Source organism: Mirounga angustirostris, unplaced genomic scaffold (genome assembly GCF_029215605.1).
Source record: "Mirounga angustirostris isolate CCGP_5_RB_7025 unplaced genomic scaffold, mMirAng1.0.hap1 SCAF_9, whole genome shotgun sequence".
Lineage (NCBI taxonomy): Eukaryota > Metazoa > Chordata > Mammalia > Carnivora > Phocidae > Mirounga > Mirounga angustirostris.
The window spans coordinates 11,878,010-11,896,150 of NW_026991717.1; the positions used below are offsets into that span (position 1 = coordinate 11,878,010).

Genomic DNA, 18,141 nt, shown 5'->3' on the forward strand with positions numbered 1-18,141 from the left:
AGCATTCTGGTCTGAAAATAGGCAGGGAATGATCCCAATCTTTTGGTACTGGTTGAGACCTGATTTATGACCTAGGATGTGATCTATTCTGGAGAATGTTCCATGGGCACTAGAGAAGAATGTGTATTCTGTTGCCTTGGGATGGAATGTTCTGAATATGTCTGTGAAGTCCATTTGGTCCAGTGTGTCATTTAAAGTCTATAGTTCCTTGTTGATCTTTTGCTTAGACGATCTGTCCATTTCAGTGAGGGGGGTGTTAAAGTCCCCCACTATTCTTGTATTGTTGTCAATGTGTTTCTTTGCTTTTGTTATTAATTGTCTTATATAATTGGCTGCTCCCATGTTAGGGGCATAGATATTTATAATTGTTAGATCTTCTTGTTGGATAGACCCTTCAAGTAGGATATAGTGTCCTTCCTCATCTCTTATTACAGTCTTTCGTTTAAAATCTAATTTGTCTGATATAAGGATTGCCACCCCAGCTTTCTTTTGGTGTCCATTAGCATGGTAAATGGTTTTCCACCCCCTCACTTTCAATCTGGGGGTGTCTTTGGGTCTAAAATGAGTCTCTTGCAGACAGCATATCGATGGGTCTTGTTTTTTAATCCAATCTGATAGCCTGTGTCTTTTGATTGGGGCATTGAGCCCATTTACATTCAGGGTAACTACTGAAAGATAGGAATTTAGTGCCATTGCATTGCCTGTAAGGTGACTGTTACTGTATATTGTCTGCGTTCCTTTCTGGTCTATGTTGCTTTTAGGCTCTCTCTTTACTTAGAGGACCCCTTTCAAGATTTCTTGTAGGGCTGGTTTTGTGTTTGCAAATTCCTTTAGTTTTTGTTTGTCCTGGAAGCTTTTGATCTCTCCTTCAATTTTCAATGACAGCCTAGCTGGATATAGTATTCTTGGCTGCATATTTTTCTCATTTAGTGCTCTGAATATACCCTGCCAGTCCTTTCTGGCCTGTCAGGTTTCTGTGGATAGGTCTGTTGCCAATCTAATGTTTCTACCATTGTAGGTTACATATCTCTTCTCCCGAGCTGCTTTCAGGATTTTCTCTGTCTCTGAGACTCGTAAGTTTTACTATTAGATGTCGGGGTGTTGACCTATTTTTATTGATTTTGAGAGGGGTTCTCTGTGCTTCCTGGATTTTGATGTCTGTTTCCTTCCCCAAATAAGGGAAGTTCTCTGCTATAATTTGCTCCAGTATACCTTCTGCCCCTCTCTCTCTTTCTTCTTCTTCTGGGATCCCAATTATTCTAATGTTGTTTCATCTTATGGTATTGCTTATCTCTCGAATTCTGCCCTCATGATTCAGTAGTTGTTTATCTCTCTTTTTCTCTGCTTCTTTATTTTCCATCATTTGGTCTTCTATATCACTGATTCTCTCTTCTGCCTCATTTATCCTAGCAGTTAGCGCCCCCATATTTGATTGCACCTCATTAATAGCCTTTTTGATTTCTACTTGGTTAGATTTTAGTTCTTTTACTTCTCCAGAAAGGGTTTCTCTAATAACTTCCATGCTTTTTTCAAGCCCAGCTAGTATCTTTAAAGTGATGATTCTGAACCTAGATCTGACATTGTACTAATGTCCGTATTGAGTAGGTCCCTGGCAGTTGGTACTACCTCTTGTTCTTTTTGTTGAGGTGATTTTTTCCGTCTTGTCATTTTGTCCAGAGAATAGATTAATGAGAGAACAAAATGCTAGCAGAGTAACAACATCCCTAGAAAATATACTTTAAACAAATCAGAAAAGACCTGAAGCAGTAGGAAAAGGGAAAGAGAGAAAAAAGAAAAAGAAAAGATAAAAACAAATAAAAACAGAACAAAACAAAAAGAACAGAATGTGATCAAATATGATCAGGCTGGTATATAGAACAGTGCCACACACTAGATTTTGGGTGTATTTTGGTCTGTTAGAAGAAAGTACCTCCCAAAATTTTAAAGAAAGAAAAACTTATATATGTACAAAAATAACGGTTGATGAAGGGATGGAATATGACTGTAAAGATGGGAATTATAAAAAATTTTATAAAAGGAATTGATAAGAAGTTGTTTGAAAAAAGAAAGAAGAAGATTTAAAAAAAAAAAAGAAAAAAAAGGGAGAGAATGTGATCAGGCAGGGCAGTAGGAAAAAACTATACACTAGAGATTTAGGGTATATTTTGATCTGTTAGAAGAAACTATCTCCAAATTTTAAAGAGAGAACAACTTATATATATGCCAAAAATATGGGTAACTACTATGAAGGGACAGAATATGACTCTAAAACTGAAAAATAAAAATGTTTTTTAAAAAAGGGATTGATAAGATGTTGGTTGAAAAAGGGAAAAAGAAAAATTCAAAAAAAAAAAAAAGAGTTAAAAAAAAATTTAACTTTGAAAGACTAAAGAATCATGGTAAAAAAGCCATGAATTCTATGTGCAGTATTCCCCTAGTGCTGGAGTTCTGCAGTTCTCATTGATCGGTAAACTTGGTCTTAGCTGGCTGTTCTCGCTGATCTTCTGGGGAGGGGCCTGTTGCTGTGGTTCCCGAATGTCTTTGCTGGAGGCGGAATTGCCCCCCCTTGCCCTGTTTGGGCTAAATAATCTGCTCGGGTTGCTCTCTGGAGCTTTTGTTCCCTGCAAGCTTTCCGTACAGCTTTGGAGGCCGAGAGTGAGAATGGCGGCCTCCCAATCTCTGCCCTGGAGGAGCCGAGAACTCGGGGCCCCACTCCTCAGTGAGCCCCCAGAGAAAAGCCATCAGTCACTCCTGTCTCCCCGGTCTCCGGCCACACTCTATGCTCACCTGGCCTGTGACCGAGCGTTTCTATCTCTGGCACCCGACCCCGGATGGAGTCTCCAAACCCAGCAGATCCCTGCGGTGCACTCCCGCGCGGCTCCTCCTGGGGGAGGAAGGGGAGTCTCCCCGGATCTGCCGCTTGTTGGGTCCCTGCTGGAGGAGCAGGGGCCCGACTGTGCCGCGGATCACGGTTTATGGCCACCCCGAGCTGAGAGCCCGCGCCTGGGCTCCGCCTCTGCAGCCGGCTTCCCTGCTCCGTTACCTGGGAGCTCTGCCACACTCAGGCACCCCCAGTCTTTCTGTGACCCCGAGGGTCCTGAAACCACACTGTCCCACGAGGGTTCCACCCCCAACTTAGCCACCGGAGTGACATCCGTCAGCGGAGCAGACTTTTTTTTTTTTTTTTAAGATTTTATTTATTTATTCATGAGAGAGAGGCAGACGGAGGAGCAGGCTTCCAAGGAGCAGGGAGCCCGATGCAGGACTCGATCCCAGGACCCTGAGATCATGACCTGAGCCGAAGGCAGTCGCTTAACCAACTGAGCCACCCAGGCGCCCAAGCACAGATTTTTTTAAGTGAAACCATGACAACATGCTTCTAAATTCATGGTCCCAGAAATTCCCTCTGCAAAGAGTTAGAACCAAAGCATCAGCCATAAGACTAAAATACCAGCACAGCCCCTGAAGCCTTCTCTGCTTAAATCCGGAAGCGTGCTTTATAGACACTAATACATGGGACCCCCACCCCTAAATGCGCCTAATGTGCCAAGAAGGATCTGCGTTTGCAAAGCCCTCGAAACAGGTGATCGTGGGCATGAGAGTTTACAGGTAAAGCCACGTAAGGCAGAGGGCTCAGCATTAAATTAAAGAGGGATTTTTCTCCCTTCCTAGTTTGATAGAAGGAATCAGTGGCAGGTGCCGGGTCCTCACAGGCACATTAATAAGAGCAGCCATGAGGTATCTCCTCCACTCAGGGTCCTATGTGTCCAGGGAGGCTCCCGCAGGTTAAAAAGTCACCAACTACATTTGAAAGAGACCCAGAGGCAGATGCACCTGCCTGATTATTTTGGCCAAACGGCTGTATCCTCAGTTACAGGCAGAAGCAAGACCAAAATGCTGGGTATAAATTACATCTGTTTTCAGAACCATATTTTAAAATATAGTAAGACTTAGCTGTTTAAAGGGGAGCCATGGACGCGGTTGACTCCATGTCATTCTAAATATCCCCGTAGGCCTTGGAGGTGTATATGGCAATTAGCGCTGGGCACTGAATGCCCAGAAAGGCTCAGTACACTGCTTACTTCAGACGACCAACAGCGTCGCAGCCCAGACTCTCAGGGAGCGCCAGCACGTCTGACATCTCGGGCTCAACTGTTCTTTGTTAAGGGGCTGTCCTGTGCACTGTACGATGTTTTGTAGCATCCTTGGGCTCTCAATACTAGGGGCCAACAGCATCCCTCTCCGCAACTCACGACAACCAAAAATATCTCCAGGGGCGCCTGGGTGGCTCAGTTAGTTGAACATCTGCCTTCGGCTCAGATCATGATCCTGGGGTCCTGGGATCGAGCCCCACATCGGGCTCCCTGCCCAGTGGGGAGTCTGCTTCTCCCTCTCCCTCTGTCCCACCCCACCCCTACTTGTGCATGCGCTCTCTCCCTCTCTCTCTAATAAGAATAAAATCTTTTTTAAAATTATATATATATATCCAGACACTTGCCAAATGACCCCAAGGGGGCAAAAATCCTCCCTGGATGAGAACCACTTGAGGGAACTTATGTTTCCCATGTCCTTTGACTTTGTTTTTTTAACTTTACGGAAAAAGCAATCAAAGGTACACTCTACCCTCTTTTAAAAATATAAAATATCTGAATTTTTTCTGTCTTAGATTTATTTAACACTCTTTCTTCACTGTCGTATATAAAATTAAATGGGGGCGTGGGATTGGATGAAAATGGCCAAAGGGTACAAACTTCCAGTTATAAGACAAATACATACGGGGGGTGTATTGTAAACACTGCCAGACGGTGTACCTGGGAGCTACTTAAACCAGTAGATCCCAAAAGTTCTCATCATAAAGAAAAAAAAAGGGCACCTGGGTGGCTCAGATGGTTAAGCATCTGCCTTCGGCTCAGGTCATGATCCCAGGGTCCTGGGGTCGAGTCCCGCATCGGGCTCCCTGCTCCTTGGGAGCCTGCTTCTCCCTCTGCTTCTCTCTCTCTCTCTGTCTTTCATGAATAAATAAATAAAATCTTTAAAAAAAAAAAGAAAGAAAAAAAATGTTTTCCCTTTTTTTGTTGGGTATCTCTATGAAGTGACAGATGTTAACTAAACTTACACTAATCATTTCACAATAAATCTAAGTCAAACCCTTAGGCTGTACACTCTCAATGTGCACGGTGCTCTATGTCCACTTTATCTCAATGAAACTGAAAAAGAAAACAGAAAATCCACTAAAAAATTAAAAATTACAGTAAACATGTTTCACTTCTATAGCTCTTCCCCCAATTCAAAACCTTGGTCAAACCATCAGAAATGACCTAACCCTACACAAGCTCCCTAGTCTCTCTCAAACTCACATAAAGAGACTTAACTTGCCAACCGCGCTTGGCTTAAGGCTTCGATATTCTTCTACTAACGAGCAATAACTAAAACCATGTCAGAACAGTAAGTTTCCCCAAATCCCAAAAGTAGGAAGCTGTTATGCTTTCTCTTAAATAACATCGTTCTTATTATAAATGTGAATACGTGGACGATGGGAAATTTGGGGAATCCGGGCTAGGCAGGAAAGTCTTCGTTCCTTTTCAAAGAGCTGGCTTAGGAAAGTAACTGAGCTTCTGGGGTCCCAACATCCTCAGGACACGGCGGCACGCACGTCTGCCATTCATACAAGGGTGACAGCGGGCAGTGTCAGATCACCTGGAATTCATCTTCCTCCTCATCCCCCAGGAAGCACCAAAACCCTCCTTCCACAGAAGAGGATTTTACAAAGCTTTTGAAATAAGAAGTGGCTGGGAAAGCAGCCAGCAGAGATCTGGGAGAAATGTGGCCTGGGCAGCGGAGCTCGGAGACTCGCCAAGACGGGGAAGGGATCCCCACGGGGAAAGGAGAGTCATGGTGGAGGTGGTGGGTTCCCTGCCTTGTCTCCACCCTGTTCAGAAGACTCTGGAGAGTGAAGTCAGACTCCTCCCAGATCTCGAGTGAGACCTCAGAGAGCACATGGGGCATAATACTGGCTTATTACTGACACCACACAACCCACCAGATATTTCTAAACATCAAAAAATTAGAGGAGTTGTGGTTTTCTACTTCCTAGACACAGCCTCCTTGTTGATTCCCTTCCAGCTCTCAGAAACGTATCCGGTAACAGACCTGAGGGGACTGCAAACTGCCTTTCCCTCCTTCCAATGTTGTCTCCAGTCTTAAAACAGTGCTCCTTAATGATCCAAATACATGAAAAAGGTGTCAATGATTCTGCAGATGGAGAGATCTGCTTGATTAATAAGTATGGGAAGGGGGGCTGCTGCTCAATCTCAGTAGAAACTGGGAAAATGCCAAACAAACCAATGAGAGACCAAATTACACCCATCTACCTGGAACAATGAGAAAGTCAGATGGTACTAAGTACCTCCCATCTATGATGCGAGAACCCTCAGGCACTGCAGGCGGGAGGGTGAACCGGTACAGACTAAGGAAAATCAAGTATGAGTAGCTCTGGGACCCAAAAATCCCACTTGTTGTTTACATCCTAGACGCTCTCATACAGGTCTTCAGGCCTCAGATACACCCAACGACAGAGCAAGGAGCTGACCCTACAGACAGGGAGAGCAGTAGTGAACATATGTCCGCTGTCAGGAAGTTCAGATCATGTAAAAACATAACCTGAAAAATAATTATCACCCACATCCACAAATGTGCACATACACATAGATTTCTTTGCATGTTTGTTATATGTATAATTTATTATTTAAATGAAAGCATACTATACGTGCTATTTTATAAACCATTCCACTTAGTGATATATAGTATTAGATCAACATCATCATTTTTTTTTTAAGTAGGCTCCACGCCCAATGCAGAGTCTAACACGGGCCTTGAACTCAACAACCCTGAGATCAAGACCTGAGCTGAGATCAGGAGTCAGACGCTCAACCCACTGAGCCACCCAGGCGCCCGAGCGTCATCATTTTTAACAGCTGGAGAGTATTCCATACTTTCCATAAATTATTTAACCAAGATCCATTGTTAGATACTTAGGTTATTTAAATATTTTCACTACCAAACAGAACTGCTCTGAACTTCACTGCCCAAGCATCTTGGCTTCCTCTCCCAATTAATAGAATTGGAAGAAAGAAGATGTATCACAGTGAAAAATGTGTGTACCTTGGGGATGGAATTGCTTCATTAAAGGTATAGGTATTTTTCATTACTATATATATTCTGTGCTTTCAGTTTTAACGGTTTCCTCGGATCCACATTTTTTCTGTTGTCTGGCAGGGTGGCTCCTTCAGGGAGAATAGACAAATGGGCTAGGGTTGCTGCTTTATAAGCAGTAACCTGACTACCCTCGTCCTCCCTGGTCTGCGTTGTTAAGGAAACGGAGGGTCACCATCCAAATGAGTTCCTACCTCGAAGGCTTCTGGCATTAGCCATGCATCTAGTCACAGAGGACTTTCTAAGGAGCATCAGTAACACAAAATACTTGTGCATTCCACACTCATTTGCTAAAAATATCTTCATTAGAGGCCAGTGTGTGCTTGGAGGCTACCTGGGGCCAGAGAGACACAAAGGATCAAGGTCCAGCTCTGCTCTTGGGAGCCCCCCAGGCTGGAAAGCAGAGGGACACGTTCAGTGACTGTCTCCTGTCTCGACTCCACAAGGAACCTTCAAAACCCCAGCATGCTCTGGGAGCTCTGGAGGGCCCTGGCTAAAGAGGCTTCTCAGAGGGAACAGAGGAGGGCAAAGAGCAAGGACCTGGCCGTGTAGTCATGATGGCAGAGGGGACTCCAGGCAGAGGGTCAGAGTGGGGCAAAGCATGCCAGCCCCAGGCCATGTGACCCCCTGGAGAACCTCTGGAAGCCCAGCGGGGCTGGAACAGTAGGCAGAGCCGACACAGGGGCTCAAGAGGGAGGCGGGGCCCTGTATATGAAGAGCCAGCATCATCCACACACTAAGGAGCTTGTGCATGGGGGCGTCGGTGGACAGGGGAAGGACGACACCAGAGAGGGAGGATGGACAGGGGCAGAGACAAGACTGGCAGCAGGAAGAGCAGTGGACACATGAAGGCTATTGCTAAGACTCGGACACAAGGTAGGGAGCCAAGCCGGGCAGAAGCTCTGGCAGGTGCGGGAGCTCCCATGGGAGAGGGATGCGGGCACAGGCAGGACAGCCAGCCTCCGGGTCACTCGAAGGGTGGAATGGCCAGGACCCAGTGACGACACAGAAGCGGGACACCCACCCAGAGCAGCAGGTGGTCGGGAGGCCCGATGAGCTGCGCCTGCTGAGGACTGCGGAGGGGGGAAAGGCCACGGTACAGACCACCGGCAAGATGGGCCACCAGCCCCGCCACATGTTCGAGAATCTGGCGGGTAACTCAGTCTGCTCCCTGGAATGTAACTTTCTCCTCAGCAAAGGAGCGCACAGGGACTCTGTGCCATCAAGGCCCTTCCCAGCTGTAAAATGCTCTAATTTCCTGTCTGCCTCGGAAACCAGGGTGGCAGTGGGGCACCTGCAAACTCACCCCCGCAAGAACACGTGCCTGGAAGAGGAGGCAGATCATACACCTAACCAGCTTCTACGAAATCAGAACCTCCTTCCCAAACTGCGCAAACCCTCCAACGAGGCCTGAGTGTCGGCTCCCCCACTCCCGCCCCCAAACACACAGCTCACATCCGGCCACATGCTGCTTGCTTTTCTCCCCCACCCCTGGGTAATAAGGAGCAGACTGGCAAAATAGTTCAAATGCCTTCTTAAAAAGTACACTGCCTTGTAGGCTCGGAGGCCTATTTTGAGCAAAATGTTTCAAACTCCATGCTCAGAGCTGCTCTAGGCATCAAGGCTTAACTCCAGCAGAACAATCGGGAAGTCAGTAAAGGACCATTGTGCCTCCACTGAATGCCAGGCCGGCACGGGACACCAAGACACTGGGAGGGACTGGACATCCCTGCAGCCCAGGGCTGTCTGCTGAGTATGGGAGCTTGGCACTAAACCCAGCCACCCAAGCACGGCGTGAGAAGGGCTGTACAGAAGATGCGCAAGGCTAGGGCTGGGGCAGGCCAGAAAAGCAAGTGAGGGTCTCATTCAGATGTCCAGAAAACCACACAGAGGAAGGAGCCTGGGAGCTGGGTCTTGGGGCGGTCACGGCAGGTATGCAGCAGAAACTGGCCCCGGGGTCGGAAAGCACAGGCCAACACCATGGAGCATAAGGAAATAAGCAAGCGACAGAGAGGAGACTCAGAAGGGCTGGCTAATGGCCGCCAGATGGGCTGGGGCCAGTCTATAAGAGCCTTGAATGCCACACCCAGGTAATAGCTACACAGGGAGCCACTGAAGTTTGTAAGCAGAAGAGTGAGGGCAGGGGAAAGGATTGGGGTGGGGGGAGATTCAATGCCCAAAGCACATCAAGGGGGCCAGCACAGTGAGGAACAACGCGGGCTGTGCCAGGCAGGGGATGGGGAGATGGATGTGGAAACATGTCCCCCACCCCCCCCGCCCGCTCCATTTTCTCAGGACCTCTGGCATCTAATCGTACAGACTCACAAGGAAACACCTTGACTCACAGTCACACGACAACAACAACAAACCTCAACAGATAACTCTCCACCCTGCCTTTCCAGGTCTGGTTTCCGCTCTTGTGCTGAAAATGCTCCCCAGGGTGGAGAGCCAGCCCCTGGCCCCAAACCTCCAACAGCTGATCAAACAGCAAAGCACACTGTCTACACTTGGAATGCCGGTGGTGGGCAGTGAATAATGGACACACACACACCCAGATTTCCCAGCGGCCCGCTTGAGCAACAGGACACATTTGGTTCATTTCCTGCAAAAACAGGATTTCCCAGGCATTTGGGGAAAATGTCCTCCTTGTATCCCAGGTAGCTTTTCCCATCTCTACTCCCAGGTCCTCCTTCCTCATTTCCCAGACACTTGCTCCCTGAACTTGAGCAACTGACAAAAGCCTCCCCAAGACCCTTCATGCCCCTGGGAGTCTTCACTGGGACAAGCTCTGTCAGGCAGGGGAACAGGAGAGCCATTTGCATCCCCCAACAGAAAGGCCCTAAGACCACCAAGGGTCGCCAAGCATCCTGGAGTCCAGCTCCAATCCTCAGTGCAAAGCACACCTCCAACACGTCCTGTGCACATCCCCGAGCTCTAGTCACAGCTTTTTTTTTTTTGAATTTTCTGCAGTTGCTTTTTTTTTTTTTATTTTTTAATTTTTTATTCTTATGTTAATCCCCATACATTACATCATTAGTTTTAGATGAAGTGTTCCATGATTCATTGTTTGTGCACAACACCCAGTGCTCCATGCAGAATGTGCCCTCCTTTTTTTTGTTAGCACAATGAAGGAAAAAGGAAAAAGGCAGGTGGGGCATTAAGAAGCCTCGGAGGTGGGCACCTGGGTGGCTCAGTTGTTTAAGCGTCTGCCTTCGGCTCAGGTTATGATCCCAGGGTCCTCAGATGGAGCCCCACGTCGGGCTCCCTGCTCAGCGGGAAGTCTGCTTCTCCCTCTGCCTCTGCCGCTCCCCCGCCCCCGCTTGTGCTCTCTCGTTCTCAAATAAATAAATTAAATATTAAAAAAAAAAAAAAAGGCGCCTCGGAGGCAAGGGAGGGAAGGACATAAAGGTGGGTAAGGTTAAAGGCAGACGGCCCTGGGTTCAAATTCTACCGCCACCACTGAGTCTACTTGGATAAACCACCCTGCCTCTCTGGAGATTTTTTTTTCCCCCATCTGTGAAATGGGTATAAAATAAATTCCGTGTAAAAATAAATACGGAATTATCAGAATCGGTAGCGTACTGTTAGCTTTAAACATTAGAGAGTTCAAAGGAAGCCAGTATTCGTGATACCCTCGTTAAAGGAGGCGAACGTTTCTAAAACGTGTACGGGGAGCGCACTCCTGCCGGGCAGAGCCCGGGCCGCTCGGCCGGCTGGCGCGCCCCGAGCCCCCCAGCAGCGCCCCCCCAGCGGAGCCGCGCGCCCCGAGCGTCTGTGCGCGCAGGTGTGGCGGGCGCGCGGTGACAGCAGGCTGGCGGGGCAGGGCGGCCCGCGGGGGAAGGACAGGGGGCGGCGGGACGCACCTGAAGACGCGCCCCAGCAAGCAGGCGATGAGCAGCGCGGTGAAGGCGCACGCCACTATCACGGCCGCCTTCAGGGTGGGCAGGTCGCGGAGCAGGCTGGAGATGCGGGTCACCAGGGCGTCGCCGCCGCTGTCGGAGCTGCCGCCGCCGCCCGCCGGCGCCGCAGACCCCGTCCGCGTGGCGTTCCCGGGCCCCGGGCCGGGCGACGGCCGCGCTCGGCGCTCGGGCTCGGGCTCGGGCTGCGGCGCCGGGGCGGACTCGGCTCGGTGGGCGCGGGCGGCGGGCGCGGCCAGGAGCGCGAGCAGCAGCAGCCCCGGCAGGAGCGGCGCGGGCGGCGGCGCGGCGCGCATCGTGCGGTCGGGCGGCCGGGGCCCCGCGGGGGCGCGCGCGGCTGAGCCCGGGGCCCGCACCGGCGCCGCCGAGGCCTGCACCCGGGGCTTCCGCGGCGGAGGCGGCTGCGCGGTGCTCGGCAGGAAGCTGCGGAGCCCGGAAGAGCCCAAACCGCCGCCGCCGCCGCCACCAACACGTTGCACCAAGTCATTCGACGGGGCCGCGGCCCCACGTGGGCGGGGCAGGCCGCCGGGCCGGGGTGCAGGCTGTGCCCCGCTCCGCGGCTGCCCCAACCCCCCGCCCCCGACCGGGGCCTGGAACCCCCGCACGGAAGGCAATCACGGTCAGGCTCACTATTGTGCAAGCTCTGTGCTTCGGTGTGGACGTTTTTTTAGTTCATTTAATCCTAAAACCCTTTTAGGACACAGGTATTTCTTCATTCTCATTGAATCGTTGATTTAGTACCCAGAGAGCCAGCTCACAGCATCCCAGATTGTGACAGACTAAGAACCAAAGTCTATGGGACCTGGAGGTAAACCCCCATTTTACAGATGAGGAAACAAGCCTCCAGAGTGCGTAGGCACTGCATTATATTTTAGCATCTCCCCAATTTCCCTCTTTCTCTCAAAAGAGTTTCCTATCTTGTGGTGTCAATTTCCAGACATTTTGCACCTCTGCTTATGAACTGAATTGGGAAGTGCATTTCTGCATTCATACCTTTGCTGTGGAACAAGTAATTGGAGGGATTGATAATCTCCCTCCCATGATAAACCCCTGGCCAGGCTTATCAAAAAGAAAAGAGAAATGACCCAAATAAATAAAATCATGAATGAAAGAGGAGAGATCACAACCAACACCAAAGAAATACAAACAATTATAAGAATATATTATGAGCAACTATATGCCAGCAAATTAGATAATCTGGAAGAAAAGGATGCATTCCTAGAGATGTATCAACTACCAAAACTGAACCAGGAAGAAATAGAAAACCTGAACAGATGTATAAACACTAAATAAATTGAAGCAATCATCAAAAATCTCCCAACAAACAAAAGCCCAGGGCCAGATGGCTTCCCAGGGGAAGTCTACCAAACATTTAAAGAAGAATTAATACCTATTCTTCTGAAACTGTTCCAAAAATAGAAATGGAAGGAAAATTTCCAAACTCATTTTATGAGGCCAGCATTACCTTGATCCCAAAACCAGACAAAGACCCCATCAAAAAGGAGAATTACAGACCAATATCCCTGATGAACATGGATGCAAAAATTCTCACCAAAATACTAGCCAATAGGATCCAACAGTACATTAAAAGGATTATTCACCACAACCAAGTGGGATTTATTCCTGGGCTGCAAGGTTGGTTCAACATCCGCAAATCAATCAATGTGATGCAATACATTAACAAAAGAAAGAACAAGAACCATGTGATCCTCTCAATAGATGCAGAAAAAGCATTTGACAAAGTACAGCATCCTTTCATGATCAAAACTCTTCAGAGTATAGGCATAGAGGGTACATACCGCAATATCATAAAAGCCATCTATCAAAAACCTACAGCGAATATCATTCTCATGGGGAAAAACTGAGAGCTTTCCCCCTAAGGTCAGGAACGCGGCAGGGATGTCCACTATCACCATTGCTATTCAACATAGTATTAGAAGTCCTAGCCACAGCAATCAGACAACAAAAAGAAATAAAAGGCATCCAAATCGGCAAAGAAGAAGTTGATGATATGATACTTTATGTGGAAAACCCAAAAGACTCCACCCCAAAACTGCTAGAACTCATACAGGAATTCAGTCAAGTGGCAGGATATAAAATCAATGCACAGAAGTCAGTGGCATTCCTATACACCAACAACAAGACAGAAGAAAGAGAAATTAAGGAGTCAATCCCATTTACAATTGCACCCAAAACCATAAGATACCTAGGAAAAATCTAACCAAAGAGGCAAAGGATCTGTACTCAGAAAACTAGAAAATACTCATGAAAGAAATTGAGGAAGACACAAAGAAATGGAAAAACGTTCCATGCTCATGGATTGGAAGAACAAATATTGCGAAGATGTCAATGCTACCTAGAGCAATCTACACATTCAATGCAATCCCCATCAAAATAGCATCCACTTTTTTCAAAGAAATGGAACAAATCATCCTAGAATTTGTATGGAACCAGAAAAGACCCCGCATAGCCAGAGGAATGTTGAAAAAGAAAGGTAAAGCTGGTGGCATCACAATTCCGGACTTCCAGCTCTATTACAAAGCTGTCATCATCAAGACAGCATGGTACTGACACAAAAACAGGCACATAGATGAATGGAACAGAATAGAGAGCCCAGAAATGGACCCTCAACTCTATGGTCAACTAATCTTTGACAAAGCAGGAAAGAATGTCCAAAGGAGAAAAGACAGTCTCTTCAACAAATGGTGTTGGGAAAATTGGACAGCCACATGCAGAAGAATGAAACTGGACCATTTCCTTACACCACACACTAAAACAGACTCCGAATGGTTGAAAGACCTCAATGTGAGACAGGAGTCCATCAAAATCCTAAAGGAGAACACAGGCAGCAACCTCTTTGACCTCAGCCGCAGAAACATTGCCAAAGGCAAGGGAAGCAAGGGCAAAAATGAACTATTGGGACTTCATCAAGATAAAAAGCTTTTGCACAGCAAAGGAAACAGTCAACAAAACCAAAAGACAACCGACAGAATGGGAGAAGATATTTGCAAATGACATATCAGATAAAGGGCTAGTATCCTAAATCTATAAAGAACTTATGAAACCCAACATCCAAAGAACAAATAATCCAATCAAGAAATGGGCAGAAGACATGAACGACATTTTTCCAAAGAAGACATCCAAATGGCCAACGGACACAACAGAGCACTTTTGTGCTCAACATCACTCGGCATCAGGAAAATCCAAATCAAAACCTCAATGAGATACCACCTCACACCAGTCAGAATGGCTAAAATTAACAAGTCAGGAAACAACAGATGTTGGCGGGGATGCGGAGAAAGGGGAACCCTCCTACACTGTTGGTGGGAATGCAAGCTGGTGCAACCACTTTGGAAAACAGTATGGAGGTTCCTCAAAAAGTTGACAATAGAGCTACCGTATGACCCAGCAATTGCACTACTGGGTATTTACCCCAAAGATACAAATGTAGTGATCCAAAAGGGTACATGCACCCTGATGTTTATAGCAGCAATGTCCACAATAGCCAAACTATGGAAAGAGCCAAGATGTCTATCGACAGATGAATGGATAAAGAAGAAGTGGTATATATATACAATGGAATATTATGCAGCCATCAAAAGGAATGAAATCTTGCCATTTGCAATGACATGGATGGAAGTGGAGGGTGTTATGCTGAGCGAAATAAGTCAATCAGAGAAAGACATGTATCATATGACCTCACTGATATGAGGAATTCTTAATCTCAGGAAACAAACTGAGGGTTGCTGGAGTGGTGGGGGAGTGGAAGGCATGGGGTGGCTGGGTGATAGACATTGGGGAGGGTATGTGCTATGGTGAGCGCTGTGAATTGTGTAAGACTGTTGAATCACAGACCTGTACCTCTGAAAGAAATAATATATTATATGTTAAAAAAAAAAAAAGAAAACCCTCTTACACTGTTGGTGGGAATGCAAGTTGGTACAGCCACTTTGGAAAACAGTGTGCAGGCTCCTCAAAAATTTAAAAATAGAGCTACTCTATGACCCAGCAATTGCACTCCTGGGTATTTACCCCAAAGACACAGATGTACTGAAAAGAAGGGCCAAATGTACCCCAATGTTCATAGCAGCAATGTCCACAATAGCCAAACTATGGAAAGAACCGAGATGCCCTTCAATAGATGAATAGATAAAAAAAGATGTGGTCCATATATACAATGGAATATTACTCAGCCATCAGAAAAGATGAATACCCAACTTTTACATCAACATGGATGGGACTGGAGGTGATTATGCTAAGTGAAATAAGTCAAGCAGAGAAAGTCAATTATCACATGGTTTCACTTATTTGTGGAACATAAGGAATAACATGGAGGACATTAGGAGAAGGAAGGGAAAAATGGGGGGGGGGAAATTGGAGGGAGAGATGAACCATGAGAGACTACGGACTCTGAGAAACAAACAGGGTTTTAGAGGGGAGGTGGGAGGGGGGATTGGTTAGCCCGGTGATGGGTATTAAGGAGGGCACATACTGCATGGAGCACCGGGTGTTATACGAAAACAATGGATCGTGGATCACCACATCAAAAACCAATGATGTATTGTATGGTGACTAACATAACATAATAAAATCTTTAAAAAAAAAACTAATGATGAAATGTATGGTGATTAACATAACATAATAAAATTTAAAATATATATATATATACAAAAAAAAAAAGAAGATACTAGGAGGGAAAAATGAAGGGGGGCAAATTGGAGGGGGAGATGAACCATGAGAGACTATGGACTCTGAGAAACAAACTGAGGGTTCTAGTGGGGAGGAGGGTGGGGGGATGGGTTAGCCTGGTGATGGGTATTAAAGAGGGCACATTCTGCATGGAGCACTGGGTGTTATATGCAAACAATGAATCATGGAACACTACATCAAAAACTAATGATGTAATGTATGATGATTAACTTAACATATAAAAATAAATAAATAAATAAATAAATAAATAAATAAATAAATAAATAAATAAATAAATAAAATAATAATCTCCCTCCCAGGCTAAAGTTTTAGACTCCAGAAGTAATTGACTTGCTACCTCTGGTTTGTAAACTAAATGATGCTTAAGTGGAGAAACACAATTGTGGAGGGTTCCAGTGGGAGGCCCAAAGGTGGGAACTGATGAAGAGCACAGAGGGCTTTCCTGGAGCATTAGAAACTACACTGAGGACCTTCCACACCTTTCACCTTGAGGATGGATCCTGGCAGGAAACTCTCCAGTGGTGACTGAACAGGTAAAGACACATGACAAGAACTCACTGACCTTAAACAGCTCTCTCCTGATCCTGCTAGAGAAAGAGACAGATAAATAAAGATACTACTGTGTATCAGTTACCTGTTGCTGCCTAACAAATTACCTCAAAACTTTGATGCTTAAAACAGCACACATATATTATCTCACAGTTTGTGTGGGTCAGGAATCCAGGCATAGCTTAGCTGAGCCTGCTGTTTTAGGATCTCTCACAGGGTTATACTCAGGTGTTAGCAGGTGCTGGGGTCTTATCTGAAGGTTCAACTGGGGAAGGACCTGCTTCCAAGTTCAATCAGTGGTTGTTCCCAGATTCAATTCTTCACAGGCTGTTGGACTGACAGCCTCAGTTCCCCACTGACTGATGGCCAGAGGTTGCCCTCAGTTCCCCACCACGTAGGCCCTTCCAATATGACAGTTTGCTTCATTAAAATGTACAAGTGTGGAAGCTGGAAGCTGATAGAGAGTCTGCTAGCAGGGCAGAAGTCACTATCTTATGAAACTTATCATAGAAGTGACATCCCAACACCCTTGCTATATTCTATTGGTTAGAGGCAAGTTACAGATCTTGTCCATACTTGGGGGCAGGGGGTAGGGATTACACAAGCATGTGAATATCAGGAAGCAGAGATTATTCTGGCCATCCAGGAAGATGCCTGCCACTGTATGTGATTCATTGTGATTTAGTGGGATGAACAATAATCAAGTTATCACCCAAGGAATGCTCTTTGAAATGCATGTTGAGTATTCTGGCATGCCCCAATGGTGATAAATTTGGACAGAGTCTCTTCTGACTCTAAAATGCCATTTTATGGTATGTCAGAAATGTTGCTTTGGTAGAAAGTCAGCATTATGATATCACCACAATAGAACTTATAAAAGAAGTTCCTTAAAAAAAAAAAAAGAATAATAAAAAAAAGAAGTTCCTTAAAGAACAATCTCTAACGCCCATGACTTTGCAACACTGTCTTCAAAGCATAAGCCTCAGACGTCACAGGCTCATATTTGTGTCCTTATCAGAAATTCCTGTGTAGTAGAGCAAAGAGTTCCTGGGCTTTGGAGTCTCTCAGCTGGGATGATGAGGTCTGACCACTGAGTGGCCTTGACCAAGGTCCTTAACCATCAAATCCCAGTTCTTTTTAATGCCTAAAATAAGAATAATACTTAGCTCAATTAAGGTCATCTGAAGCACTCATAAGAGAAAATATTAGTACCTTTATCTTTCTTTTGCCACAATTCCTAGACCTATGTATACTTATTTGATTATTTAACGTTGACTTAACACCAAGAATGTAAAAAGCACAAATGTTAGGGGTTTTTTTTTTAGTAAAGTGAAACTTTAGAATCTATCATTCTTCCTGATTATTTGCTGTGCAAATCATCATAACGAAGAACTTATTTATAAATTGCCCTAGAGTTCTTTAACACATTTAGATTCAACCATCCATAAACAGTGACATTTTTTTAACATTTTTTTATTCTTATGTTAAACCCCATACATTACATCATTAGTTTTAGATGAAGTGTTCCATGATTCATTGTTTGTGCATAACACCCAGTGCTCCATGCAGAATGTGCCCTCCTCAATACCCACCACCAGGCTAACCCATCCTCCCACCCCCTCCCCTCTAGAATCCTCAGTTTGTTTTTCAGAGTCCATCATCTCTCATGGTTCGTCTACCCCTCCAATTTCCCCTGCTTCATTCTTCCCCTCCCGCTACCTTCTTCTTCTTCTTCTTTTTTTTTCTTAACATA

General features: G+C 46.0%; 1 protein-coding gene across 3 annotated transcripts in view; it reads right to left on the bottom strand.

Annotated features, from left to right (window-relative positions):
* FAM174B (family with sequence similarity 174 member B) overlaps positions 1–11,556 on the bottom strand; it is a 39,057-nt gene extending 27,501 nt beyond the window's left edge. Inside the window, exon 1 of one of the 3 annotated variants that reach the window (XR_010404845.1) lies at positions 11,076–11,556. Coding sequence is in view for 2 of the 3 variants with exons in the window: in XM_064569940.1 (XP_064426010.1) it covers positions 11,076–11,425 (350 nt within the window). In the remaining variant the exon portion in view is untranslated. The remainder of the gene's footprint in view (positions 1–11,075) is intronic. The other 2 variants (XM_064569940.1, XM_064569939.1) reach the window with 2 other exon arrangements.
* Between the last annotated feature and the right edge of the window lie 6,585 nt (positions 11,557–18,141).